The sequence below is a fragment of the Pipistrellus kuhlii genome, unplaced genomic scaffold (assembly GCF_014108245.1).
Source record: "Pipistrellus kuhlii isolate mPipKuh1 unplaced genomic scaffold, mPipKuh1.p scaffold_m20_p_24, whole genome shotgun sequence".
Taxonomy (NCBI): Eukaryota; Metazoa; Chordata; class Mammalia; order Chiroptera; family Vespertilionidae; genus Pipistrellus; species Pipistrellus kuhlii.
In genome coordinates this window covers 2,341,374-2,354,690 of record NW_023425523.1, presented here as the reverse complement: position 1 = coordinate 2,354,690, position 13,317 = coordinate 2,341,374, and the positions used below count along the sequence as shown (strand labels likewise).

General features: G+C 43.4%; 2 protein-coding genes across 9 annotated transcripts in view; both read right to left on the bottom strand.

Moving 5' to 3' along the window:
• Positions 1-601: 601 nt before the first annotated feature.
• NRAS (NRAS proto-oncogene, GTPase) lies at positions 602-10,807 on the bottom strand. Of its 3 annotated transcripts, XR_006742561.1 has the most exons (8): positions 10,665-10,807; positions 10,154-10,278; positions 7,546-7,724; positions 5,520-5,679; positions 4,645-4,768; positions 4,282-4,323; positions 3,847-4,183; positions 602-1,184 (listed from the first exon to the last, which is right to left on the bottom strand). XR_006742561.1 is itself a non-coding variant. In XM_036452878.2 (7 exons), exons 2-5 carry the CDS (start codon positions 10,262-10,264, stop codon positions 4,649-4,651), a joined length of 570 nt encoding a protein of 189 aa, XP_036308771.1. In that variant the 5' UTR covers positions 10,265-10,278; positions 10,665-10,807; the 3' UTR covers positions 602-4,183; positions 4,282-4,323; positions 4,645-4,648. The 3 variants fall into 3 exon arrangements, 2 of the variants coding, with proteins under 2 accessions (XP_036308771.1, XP_045442800.1); XM_036452878.2 differs by having other exon boundaries at positions 602-4,183; XM_045586844.1 differs by having other exon boundaries at positions 602-4,183; positions 10,154-10,286; positions 10,664-10,800.
• A 114-nt stretch (positions 10,808-10,921) lies between these two features.
• Positions 10,922-13,317, bottom strand: part of CSDE1 (cold shock domain containing E1) — a 34,761-nt gene continuing 32,365 nt past the window's right edge. For all 6 annotated transcript variants that reach the window (XM_036452850.1, XM_036452852.2, XM_036452853.2 and 3 more), the window contains 2 exons: positions 12,597-12,729; positions 10,922-12,215 (listed from right to left, as the gene is read on the bottom strand). In XM_036452850.1, the coding sequence (XP_036308743.1) occupies positions 12,168-12,215; positions 12,597-12,729 (181 nt within the window). In that variant the 3' untranslated portion in view covers positions 10,922-12,167. The remainder of the gene's footprint in view (positions 12,216-12,596; positions 12,730-13,317) is intronic.

Sequence of the window (13,317 nt, the reverse complement as noted above, 5' to 3'; positions counted from 1 at the left end):
TTTCTCACCAGCATTTTATACTCTTCACGGCAGCCTCCTGTGGAAACTGTATTGTCACTTACATTTGGTTTCCTTAAGTTCAATTCAGCCACATAGTAACTATCACCTCCCTCTTCCTCTTTTAAGGAAATAAAATAAGTTGAAGTCTTTGGTGGAATAAGCCAAGGTACCGATAATCAGTGCTCAGAGTTAGGTGGAGAAGCTGAAGTCAGACAGTATTCTTTTAGAAACGTGTCTCATTAATGAGGGCTGGGAAATCTGAGATACCCTCATTCAACTCCCCTATTTGTAAGTGAGGACACTATAGGCTGGAAAAGAGAAAATTATAGCTGGAACCCATGCTTTCTGGCTCCCAGACCAATGCTCTTCCAACATACCCAGATCGGTAGGCTACGCAGGAATGCAGTGGGGGTTTTAAGCACTTCATGCGGGAGAATGGGACATGACAGCTATGAATCGTTTGTCTATGAATCACCTCAAAGGAATCACCTAGAGCAGGCTTTGCCGTTTTATATTGAGGTCTTCCAACACCATCACGTTACAAAGTTTGAAATGAATATTAACTTTCAATAAAGGACTCAGTGGGGGGGGGGGGGAGTGATAACTGAGCAAAGAACTTCCAGTTTTTATTTTTTAAACATTTGAAAAGAAACACATTCAACCAAACTTTTAAAAATTAGATGGATTAATTTACAATAAAATAGGCAACTGAAAACATCAGCCCTTTCATTTAGGGCCACGGAGGCCAAGAGTTGCCGTTTACACAGCAGGATTGCACAATCACTGACCTCTATCTGATGGCACAGAAATATAGACGTCACACAACATCCATTGCGATCCCTTCCCTCCAGAGTAGAAGTCACACAGTTGCTTTAGGTCAGTACTCAGGCTTTTAAAAATCACCAGTTATTCATGAAACAACAACAACTACTTTAATGACAATACTTTTCAAACAATTCTATAGGGAACACCTTCCAATCATTGTGGCTGCTTCAAGAAACAGCAAAGATGTCAAACAACGCACAAAGTTACAGTCCCTTGTTTATGAAAACAACCCAAATAAAACATTTCCCCGAATGAATAATCCTGTTTCCTGTAACCTGTTAGCAGAGATGAATTACAAGAAGCAGAGTGCACCATTTTTTTTGGTTCTTTGTTGTAGCTGCCAGCTTAAGAGTTCATGACTGTAACTGTAAAACAGAATAGGATTATGCTCAACAATTCTGGAATGGGGGAAAAAAACAAAATAGCTCTTTAAAGTGTTTCTCTATTCTTGGTTTCAAGTCAAGACAAAAAATTCACAGCAGGTTAAAGGACGATGCACAGACTAAACACGGGGCCCACTAAAATACATACTGAGAACAATTTTACCATTTCACTCTAAAGTGAGAACTGTAACAAGTATGTTACTGTATTACCACTTAACGTTCTACAGTGAGCTGTGGAGCAAATACAGCACTTAACAGGTCAGGCGTGGTAGCCTTGAGACAGAACATCCTATTTCACACTCTTGAACATGCAACCTTTAAAAAACAAAGTAATGTGTAATTTGCAACAGCTGGCCAGGCACTTAACTTGGGGAGAGAGACTTTCATATGTTGAGGTAAATTAGAATTGTTTTCAGCAATGACAAACATACTCTGAACACCACACTTTGTACCACACTAACTGAAGCTTTTCAGCATTGAACTGTAACTTTGTCACTCTACTGGGCCAAAATTCAAACCTAAATGTAACTTAAGAAGCTATTAAAAGAATATTTTCAAGTCTGGATTTTGGCCTCATCTAGAGACTTCTGTGCTTACAACATACTTGAGAATGGTAAGGAACATACAAGGGCTATGGGTACGAGCACCCCCAATCTGATATCCTTCCCCCTAAAGTGACATTAGAAAAAGAATCATACTGTCAGTAACATACACAAGAGGAAGAAGAGGGTGACAAGCCTCAGTCCAGCCTCAAGAAAAATGACAAAGTGCCTGTCTGGCCAGTGGTTGAGCCTTGACCTATGAACCAAGAAGTCACAGTTCAATTCCCAGTCAGGGCACATGCCTGGGGTTTGGCTCGGTCCCAAGTAAGGGACTTACAGGAGGCAGCCAACTGATCTTCTCTCATCATTGATGTTTCTCTCTCCCCCTCACTCTCCCTTCCTCTCTGAAATCAATAAACAAATGTCAGAAAAAGAAAAATGACAGAGCAACGCTCTACAGCAGCAGCAAGTTCCTGCTACCAGGTGCCACCGCGCTGTGGAACTCAGGAGCCCGAGGAGCACGGCTCGCTGAGCTCATTCAGCTCTGGACACAGTGCAGCTCTTCCTCTCGTCCACGTCAGTTCAAGGCCATGTGGAGTTTGCTTAATACGTGAAAATTCATGTTAGAAGACCGAGGACCTCAGTAAGTACTTACATATTGAAAGACCAGAGCGGAAAGTGACCATTTGGGAACTAGGCTTTTTATCAAGTTACCTAAGTCTATTTTTCATTAGAATTACCAAGATATTTGCAAATGGAAAAGCCACGTTTCCCAAATCCTCAAAACTAACAATTCATTATGTTTCCATCCGTTCTTAAAGGAATTCTAATTCAATGGCTTCTTGCTCTGAGCACTCAGCTTCTGTTAGCTCCTATGCAGACTAACTCATCAACACCGCATCTAAAACTCTAAAATTTTAAAGGGAATTTTAAAACATGTGGATCGGAGGTACCCTCATTCTAAAAACATAATGACAAAAAACATTGGCTTCCTTTGGTCTCAGGTGGCTAAGAGTCTGGACACTCTGTTTATGAAGACTGCTGAGCTGACCCTCCTCGGGGTACCCAGCCTTTCCCATCATGAGAAAGGGCTTGGGTGACCTGACCTCTGAGTGCCCTGCAGGGTGAGAGCATGCATTCGGCCACCCACCAGCCGGGGTTACTGGTGCCGGGAGCAGACGTGGAAGCGCTGCCCCCTCTGTGATGCTAACGGGCTTGCTCAGGTTTGAAGCGGGGACCCTGGTCCATTTAGCACCATCTTTACTCAACTGAAATAATGACTCAAACTGCAGTCGCTGTGGGTGAGGGTCGGAGGGTGGGGTGAAAGGTGACCGAGGGCCGTTCTATACATCACTAAGATACCAAGCTATGTACTGAAAACGTGTCTGTTAATATATTATGTCTGAGGCTTGAAAATCATTGCTCACAATATTAAATAAAACAGCATCAAATGTTTACAATTTTGCACATCTGCAAATGTAGAGCTTTCTGATAGAGCCCAGATTTAAATACAAACGGAATTTCATTGAACATCAGGTTATCAGTAAGCTAGAAGAAACAAATTACACACATTTCATAGTTAGTAACCTACAAAAAAAAAGTGGAGCACAGGTAAAAAACAAGTGAAATATAATTGTTTCCAGTTTCATCTTTCTCTTGGGAGAACCTAAAAACAGGTCAAAGCCAACTTCATGTAGGTTACAAAGTGGCATCTGCTACTGTATCGGCACATCTTTTCCTCAAAGGCAGGCAGTTCACAGACATAACTCAGACATTCATTTGCACGTGTAATGGTTTTTGAAACATCCACTCCACTGAAGTATACAAACCATTTCTAGGAAAAAGGCACTTCATTGTGAAAGTTAAATTTAACTGCATGAAAGTCGAGAAGAGGAGGAGAGACTCCAAAGTCTGTATTCACCTTTGTTTTTACGAATACAGAGCAGATGCCAGTTTATAGAGTATAGCCGATAACATTATAAACAAACCAAACACCCACATTAACTATAATCTCAGCAAAACAGAAATTTCTGACATTTCCCCCCAAAAGCAATAGAGTTCCAAGTTCAAGAGTAAAAAGAAAAAAAGATAATCACCAGCAGTTGCTACATTAGAGCTCAAGACCTTGTTTTCTAGAGAATTTCATGTTTACGGTTTGGTTCTGTTTCAGAGCATGAGTTGCTTTTCAGATGTAAAACCTGGGGTGGCAGAAGTGTCTGGGGAGAACCCAGAGTGGAAAACATTGGGGAGTAACAAGAGGTTCGCTTCTCTGGCCAGACAACCGAGGAAGGAGGTAGTTACTCTGAGATCTCGGAGGGAGAACGTGGTACTGATCTAGGGAGAGGCGGGAAGAGCAGAGCTTCTCTGAGACTGAGACGGCAACAGGAATACTGGTTTCTCCTCCAGGAAGTCAGGACCAGGGCGTCAGTGCAGCTGAAATGAGACGGGACGTGTAAATGTCACCAGAGAGTGCAAGAAACACAAGGTGAAGACATCAGTATGAATGACAAGCTATTCCAAACGTGTCCTACCTGGACAGCGGCTCTTTTCTGATGCTAGAACTTTCCAAGTATCTATAAGAAAAGAAGACACACCGAGTCATTATCATCTAGTTTTAATGTAGTGATTCCTCAAACTCCTGGTCAGTGCCAAGAATGTGGTATTCTACATTTCATAAATAATGTCTTCTAATTTTTAACATTATTGACAACGGAACCATGTCTGTAAAATAATGTTTAAAAAACAGGTTAAACCTCAATACTCTCAGGAAGGGCATCGAAGGAAAACATTTTCTAGCTGTGAGAAATTAGCAGGTATATGATGACATAAGAAATAATAACAACACTCCTCCCCACCGCTCGGTGTGTCATTCTGCCCTGAGCCCACGTGCTCACCTTGTTACATCACCGCACAGGGCAGCCCCATGCAGCCTTGGGTCCCGTCATCGCTGCTGTTGAGTTTTTTCATCCGGTACTGACGGATTTCTCTCACCAGTGTGTAAAAGGCATCTTCAACACCCTGTAAGAGAAAACGAAAAGACAGCCTAAAAGACCCAATCCAAGATGTGAGCTCTCTCACTGCTTTATGTGAATTTAGAATTCCAATTATTAAATCGTAAGCTGATAAAATAGGATGGCGTAGGAAGAGGACACTGAACTTAGCATTTCTACTGAATCACATTAAGAGGCTGATATACAAATGGCACATTTTGCAAAAATAGCATGTAAAGATACCATTCAGAAGAACTTAAACCCTAAACAGCGGCTGGTGTTGCAGGAGAAAAGACGAATGCTTATGAATATCTTTAATCAAAGGTCTTCATTTTAGTGCTATGTGTGCAAGTTAAAATGTAGGAGTATAAATGTCACACCGGGATACTAACAAGTTCATTTTGGGTTTAAAGCGAAGATGAAAATAGAACACTATTAAAAATCTGTAACAGCCCTAACCGGTTTGGCTCAGTGGATAGAGCGTCGGGCTGCAGACTCAAGGGTCCCAGGTTCGATTCTGGTCAAGGGCATGTACCTTGGTTGCGGGCATATCCCCAGTAGGGGGTGTGCAGGAGGCAGCTGATAGATGTTTCTCTCTCATCAATGTTTTTAACTCTCTATCCCTCTCCCTTCCTTTCTGAAAAAATTAGTAAAATATATTTTAAAAAATAAAATCTGTAACAACAAAGAATGTGGATCACTTCTCTAGCAAACAGTCCATCAATCCAACTTTTCTAACTTCAGCAAACCCTTGCCCGGAGCTGGAAGCTGTGCTCTACCTGTCTGGTCTTGGCTGAGGTCTCGATGAATGGAATCCCGTAACTCTTGGCCAGTTCATGGGCTTGTTTTGTGTCCACCGTCCTTGTTGGTAAGTCACACTTGTTTCCCACGAGCACCATTGGAACATCATCGGAGTCCTTCACTCGCTTAATCTGTTCCCTGAAAAAAAGGAATATGTTGTCAGAATAAGCCTTTGGAAGAGATGAACAGCTAGAGCAAAAGAAACCTAACAAGTGTTATCTAGCCTACTAGCTTCTAGTAGTGAAGTTTCACTTTTATCCAGTCTACAGCTTCTAGTAGTGAGTTTCACTCCCCGGACTCCCTCCTATTTATAAAAGACCTTACATAAAGAGACTGGTTTAGGCTTGATTCAGCAGCCACAGGAAAGTCAAGTGCCAGTTCCACTTCTAGTGGGAATGGATGGTTAGTCTACGTCGACATGTCTGTATTAGGCTCCTTGATTCTCCGGAGCTTGGCTCTAGATTTAACCGGCAACTCCGAATTGCATTCTAGATTACGGTCCAAAGTGCACAAAGTCAAGTTCACTGCCTCTTATTAACTTCTTAAGGTTTCCTTGAGAGTGATGGTATTTGATGGAAGACAGTCTCCCCTTTTCTCTAAATGGGTGGTGTCCAGATATTTCCCTCCAACAAAACTATAGCTGGGAGTCAAGATATTATAGAAAACACCAGACTGCTCTTAGGAAAGGTTCTGGAATTCCCAACTGACCCCTATGCTGAGGGATACTATAAGACAGCCTAAAAAGAAAAATAACTTCTGGAAATTCAGCCAATATAGGTGCTTGTTAGGTACCGCTATTATTTCCAGAGGAAGTGGAAGACAGGGGAGCAGGGTTAGGAGAAAGAAGCCCTGAACTCGGTTTGGAACTAGTGTGTTTCCGTGAGCAGACTTCTTCACAGACAGGGCAGAAGCCAGGACACTTGTACAGGCTTTCCTATGTGTGCAGCACTGTTCTGAATGATTTAATGTTTATTCATTCATTCAATTTTCACAACTCTTGCAGATATAATAATTCCATATTATAGGTAAGGAAATCGAGGCACAGAGATTTAGTAGTTTGCCCCAAAGTCTCATGGCTAATAGATGATGGAGCCAAGTTTCAACCCAGGCATCTATATTCTTAACCATTACATAATTCTGCTTAAAGAATATGGAGTGCCCAGCTGGGGTGGCTCAGTGGTTGAGTGTCCACCCATGAACCAAGAGGTCCCGGTTTGATTCCAGGTCAGGGCACATGCCTGGGTTGAGGGCTCCATCCCAGTGGGGGGTGCGCAGGACGTAGCCAATCAATGTGTCTCTCTCGTCAATGTTTCTATCTCTCTCTCTCCCTGTCTCTGAAATCAATAAAAAACAAAATACAAAAAAAATAATTTTTTTTTTTTAAATTAATAACATGGAGCTAAGAAAAGGCGCCTTAAGAGTTTTTTGTTCCTGGCTCTGCTACTAGCAACAGTCAAGATTCCAAAAACCTACTAAACTACCTTCTGAACCCTATTTCTGATTCTGTAAAATCAGAATGTTGTTTTCATTTTTATGGTCCAATTGAGCTTTGAAACTTGATGGTTTTACAGAGAAAGACAATCTTTACACACCTTTGCCCCAGCTTTCCTCTTAGCTTCTGCCCATCTTTTTTCTTCCTTTCATGATCTCTGTTACTTCCTGAACAATGTTTCTCAGGCATCTTCCTCTCTGAAATTCCTCTGTGACTGACTAACACCTCTGGTTTGGAATCACTCCCACTAGCAAGCTTCCCTGATGCACTATCACACATTGTAGCCACGGCATAGAATAACATAACATAAATTCCAGCATGAACTTGCAGCAATAACCCTAGATTCTCAATGTCAAACAAACGAAAACCAACTCTTCTTGCAATGAAAAAAGCTGCATCTTTCCTAGTGTGGCATCCTCACACACAAACCCCCCCCCCCCCCACAAAGCTTCATAACAAAGCTTAGAGATTATCCCTTCAGAAAAGAAATAAACAAACAACGCTCCTCGCACCTGTAGAGGTTAATGTCTGCAAACGACTTGCTGTTGTTGATGGCGAACACACAGAGGAAGCCCTCCCCGGTCCTCATGTACTGGTCCCGCATGGCGCTGTACTCCTCTTGCCCAGCCGTGTCCAGGATGTCCAGCAGGCAGGTCTCACCGTCAATCACCACCTGCTTTCGGTAAGAATCCTGGGGGGAGGGGGAGAGGGAGATTCTACTTTTACTAAAAATCACAGGAAATGCAATGCCACCGCCAAGGTTAAAAAAGCTCCTGCCCAAGTCCATTCTCTCTCTGGTCTGTCCCTCAAACTGCTAATATGCAATCACCAACAAAACACTTGTTGGTGTCTTCCAGATCCTGTCAGCCTGCAGAAAGGAAAATGTGAACGCTCAGTGGCTGGGAAAGGTGAACAAATGTGGTCATTCCAAAGGCAGCTCTCCTGCAGTTAGACTAGGGCGTGGTCAGCAAACCGCGGCTCGCGAGGCACATGCGGCTCTTTGGCCCCTTGAGTGCGGCTCTTCCACAAAACACACGGCCTGGGCGAGTCTATGTTGAAGAAGTAGAGTTAGAAGAAGTTTAAGTTTAAAAAAATTTGGCTCTCCAAAGAAATTTCAATCGTTGTACTGTTGATATTTGGCTCTGTGGACTGATGGGTTTGCCGACCGCTGAACTAGTGTTAATCACAGCGCATTTCACAAAGGTGTGCACTGAACATTTCTTATTTGAGTTGTTTATTGTACATTTAAAATTCTAAACATACCTCCACCAATTTATAACTTGGCCTGGTCACAGTGCCTCGTGTGTTTATGACTAAACACAAAAGTTTTTATTTCAAACAAGGTCATATACCAAATTATTTTTTCTCATCATGACATATTGTACCTTTGGGAAATAATCCTCAATCAATTTCCTAAAGGTTACAAACAAGATAGAGATATAATTCATTCCTTAAATAGATCATATAAAAACATACTTTCAATTGGGCTCGAAGGCAGAGAAAAAACAATTCAACCTCATTTCCCAGCCCATTCATTAGCTAGTTCCTCTGTACCTCACTTTATTGCAGGACTGTACTTTCAAATTAAATAAAATTTCCATCACCAAAATTTCTTAGTGCATGAACATAGTGAAGTGTCTGTTCTAAGATGAACAAGACAAAAATTATGAAGATAGGTTTCAGTCAAACTATTCTCTGATAACAGAAGTCAGGGAAGGGGTTATCGCCTGGGGGGTAAGAGAGTTCACTGACCGCAAAGGGCATTGAGAGCTCCCTGGGGCATAGGAAATAGTATATTTTTCAATCTGAGTGGCGGTTATTATGTAAGTATAGACATGTTTAAAAAGTCACTGGGTTGTAGATATAACATTTATGTATTTTACTCTATGTAAGTTACCCAGCAATAACTAAAGCTCTGAAAAATATTAAAAGGTTCTTACTATTAACACTGACGCTGTTAAGCCTAAAATAAAGTTCTGCAAAGAACTCATGAATAATTTTTAATAAGGCTACATTAAAGTTAGCTTGCATTCAACACCCAGTGCCTGAGTGGTAGGAAGACCAGGTGTGGATTAAAATACAATAATCTCAAAATATGTAAAAAATTAATAAATAAATAAATTAAAAAAAAATACAATAATCTCTTGAGTTACACATTTCTAAATCGAATAAAATTACAAGGCCCTTCACTGAAAGGGTTTATTTTGCCACTCATGGAAGACAATCTTTAACGTGAACTGCCACAAAAACAACAGGCTCTTTAAGTAAGTACTATTTATCCAGTGCTTTACCATTCACAAAAAATTCAAACACATTTGACTTTTCACTTCATCTCTGTGTGGTAGACAGGACAAGCTTACAGTAATTTAACAGATGAAGAAAATGAGGCTGAGGGAGAGGAAGTGATTTGCTCATTATCACATAACTAAACAAAATGCAAACAGGGACTGAAATCCTAAGCACAGTGACTCAAAATGTTCTTTCTACTCCAACCCGCAGTCTTGGCTGCTTCAATGAGCTAAAAAATTAAAATTGCAGAACAACCAGATCTCTGAATCCTTGATCTATATTATTCAGTTAGTCGCTCTACCTATGGCCTGTGCTGCTTTTAAAATAGAGTTGTTGCCCTGGCCAGTTTGGCTCAGTGGATAGAGCATCAGCCCGCAGACTGAAGGGTCCCGGGTTCGATTCTGGTCAAGGGCATGTACCTTGGTTGCGGGCACATCCCCGGTGGGGGTGTGCAGGAGGCAGCTGATTGATGTTTCTCTCTCATAGATGTTTCTAACTCTCTATCCCTCTCCCTTTCTCTCTGTGAAAAAAAAAAAAAGTAAAATATTAAATAAGAATATAGAGTTGTCACATAAGAAGAATCTAAATGAGTTCAACTCTCGCAAATGAGCTTTCAAGTTTACGGACATGTTAAAGCTGTAACTTTTTAGAAAATCTTCAGCAGCTCATAAAAACGAACTCTTCTCCACAGACATGGAAAGCTTTCCTTGCCGTTTTCCTGGACGCAGTCCCCTCAGTAACCTCCCCCTTTCTCCCTCGCTGTCCCTTCGCTGGAGGGTGAGGGCGAGGTGACCGGAAGGAAGGGACGGGGCAGGGCCTGCGCCGCCTCACCTCGATGGTGGGATCATATTCGTCCACAAAGTGGTTCTGGATGAGCTGGATGGTCAGCGCGCTCTTCCCCACTCCGCCTGCTCCGACCACCACCAGTTTGTACTCGGTCATTGCACAGCGAGGACCTGCGGGAGGGAGCAGCGGAGGTGAACGGCGCCGCCCCCGGCACCTCAGCCCTTTCTCTCAGCAACAGCGGCCGGACCGGAGCCGGAGGGGCGCCGGCGCCCTGGCTCCCGGGGCTCAGGGACGCGCGCCGACGGGCTCCGGTGCCGGGTCAGTCCCCTCGCCGCCGCCCCACCTCCGCCTGTGTGTCCGCCCGCCGCCCTCGGCCCTCGGTGAAGGAGCCTCCCCGCCCGCCCGGCTCCTCGGCACCCCTTCCTGCCTCCCTGCCGGCTCCGGGGGGCTCCCCGGGGGCTCCGACAGGACCCCCGCCCGGGCCTTTGTCTCCCGCCCGCTTCCGCCCGGAACCAGCCGCCTCAGCGCCCGGCCCAGCCGCCTGCGCCGGCCTCACCTCCAGCCCCGGCGCCTCCGCTGCGCACGGGCTCGGAATCGGAATCGCCGCCGAGAGAAATGCTGGAGACCCCGGAACCGCCATGAACAGCCCCCACCAGGGAGCGGCACTTCCGGCCCCGCCCGCTACGTCATCAGCCGGCGCCCCAGGCGCCCGAGGCCCCGCCCCGGCCACGTGGCCTCCGGCTGCTGGCCGCGCCCCGCCCGCCCGCCCCGCCCCGCCCCGCCGGACACTGCAATAATGAAAGCGCTGGGTGCTGGTGTCTCAAAAATCAGTAAAACTTTATTCGCTTCCATTCTTTCGCCATTAACAGAAAACCGGAGAAAGCAAGTGTTGTGTGTTTACAAAGATAAATGGCCTCTTTACCCAGAGGAGATCAGAACCTCAATGACAACGGGGAAGATAAAGCGCCCTCCCCCATCCCCTGAGCTGACCCTTGTCACCTTAGACAAAGCTTTCCGTACACCGGCCAGGGGCCCTGCGAGTGGCCAATTCAAGATGAGGGCCAAGCAGTCAGACCAATCCGTTCCCGTGATAAAAAGTTGAACAGAAGCTACACCAAGGATCAAGTGCCTGCATGTGACAGGACACAGGAACCAGGCGGCTACTTACAAAAAAAACCAAGATTCGTTTCAGGCACAATTTTTTTTATTTTTTTGTTTGTTTTGTTTTAAATCAGTAAAAGAAACTGGGTCCTAGAAGCTGCAGTGATCTAAGCAGCAGCAAGTTTGTGCATTCGTCGTTTAAATACGTTTAAATTATCACACTGCTGGCACACCTCATTTGCATGAAATTCTGCACCATACATACTAATTGTGGTAAATTAACCCCCCACCCCATCCCAGGGGAAAAAAAAAAACTACTTTGGAAGATAATTTTCATTGAAATCTACCCAAAATTCGTTTAAGTGGACTGTGACAAGATTATAAATGATATGAAAAATAACATTTGAACATTTGGCCATCAACTTAAGAAAATCATTTGCCTATACAAATTTTTAAATTTTTTAAATATAGTCTACCCTCATATGGTCCTCAGAATTAAAGCATAATGAACAGGAAAGAAAAGGAAAAGAATGCAACTGAGTGCTAAGGCAGGACATCTTGCCAGAAGTAATGAAGGTAGAATATATGCTAAATATCAAGTGCAGAATTTCTTACAGCCAACAAGGTAACAGTCTATATTGTTCACTTACACGGGCGAAGTAGATTTTGCAATTACCAGTTGCGTTAAATGCACCAAATAAAGCTCCTAAAATTGATACTACAAGGCGCCACCTTAAGTTTTCCAGGCTGCAACTGTGCATAATTTTAAAATGGTTTTCTTAAATTTATTTATTTTTTTTAAACATAACATGAGGAAGGTGTTAAAACTGGTGTAATAGCTCAATAGAATAAGTATTCCAGATTTTGGGGAGGGATGAAGAGGGAGATATTCAGAACCCTTCACCAGAATCCCCCCAACTTGATCATCGTGGATGAATGGTGTGCTTTGTGGATGTGGTTAGTCAATGACACCAGCCTGACGGATCTTTCTTTCCACACCAAATCCCTGTGAGAAATAAAATAGCAGTTAATGACCTGAGAGTATGACAGTCACAGCATTCACAATCCCAAAGTGACTGTGAACCAAAGCATTACTTTTAATCATCTTAACCACTACCAGCTTTTTCCCAGAGGAAATCTTACATAGTAAGCCCTCCTACAACTATGTTCAAAGTATCAGGAAAACAAAGAAACGTGCTTCTTACTGGTAAGCAACCATTATGTTGGGGACTGAACCAATATGTAGGGAAGGGGTCCTAACTAGTTATAAGCAATACTAACGCTCCGTAAGCGCTCTGAGATATGCTCCAAAAGGACCTCAACTATCATACTGGTCTGTCACATCACAACCTTCCCTCCCCCCAAACCCCGTACACCCTCCTCATACCATTGAGTTGTCTGGTCCCCTTGGCTGGCGGAGAACCATTAGGCGAGGAGCACTGGCATCGTCCAGAGTGATGTTCTTCAAGCGATTGACCAACCTATCAGGTCTTGGAGCTGCAACGGCCTTGGGGCCCTCGCTATAAGCAAGTCAAGAAGTGAGAAGCAGCAGCACGTGGTGGGAAGAAACAAGTACTAAGAGTGCATTTCCCACCTAGCTACCCAAGTGACTCAGTTTTAATGAGGGGGAACTCTTGCCTCATTTAGCTAGCTAGCTAGCAAGACAGGACAGACAAGTTTGTTTATGTTTTTATTCCCAACGCAAGATTTATTCCTGCAGAAGAGCTGGAAGAATCATTTGGGTGACGGTCATCCCTAGACTGGTCCGCTTCCAGAAAGACCAGTTTTGCAGACATAAAACAAGGTAGTGGATGTGAAAAACCTTAGAAGAGTTATATATAATGAAATATTTCCAGACTCCCAGCTTCTAGCATGGTAACAATGTTATTAAAAAATAAACAGGCAACCACACACACACACACACACACACACACAAAACAACAAAAAAAACAAAAACAAAAAACAGAGCCTGAACTGCTAATCTATAAAATTAGACTTTTAAGCACCGTATAACCCAGAAATGGCTTAATGGAAAAACAAAAAACAAAAAGCTAAGCAGAATCCTTTAAGAACAAGGACTACATCTTCATTTTATTTTTATTTCCTAA

Coding starts and splice junctions, on each gene's coding strand:
- NRAS (XM_036452878.2), bottom strand. CDS start 10,264: ATGACCGAGTACAAACTGGTGGTGGTCGGAGCAGGCGGAGTGGGGAAG. Junction 5,680..7,545: donor GCAGACATTAACCTCTACAG/GTGCGAGGAGCG, acceptor CCTTTTTTTCAG/GGAACAGATTAAGCGAGTGA. Junction 4,769..5,519: donor CCTCAGCCAAGACCAGACAG/GTAGAGCACAGC, acceptor TTTCTCTTACAG/GGTGTTGAAGATGCCTTTTA.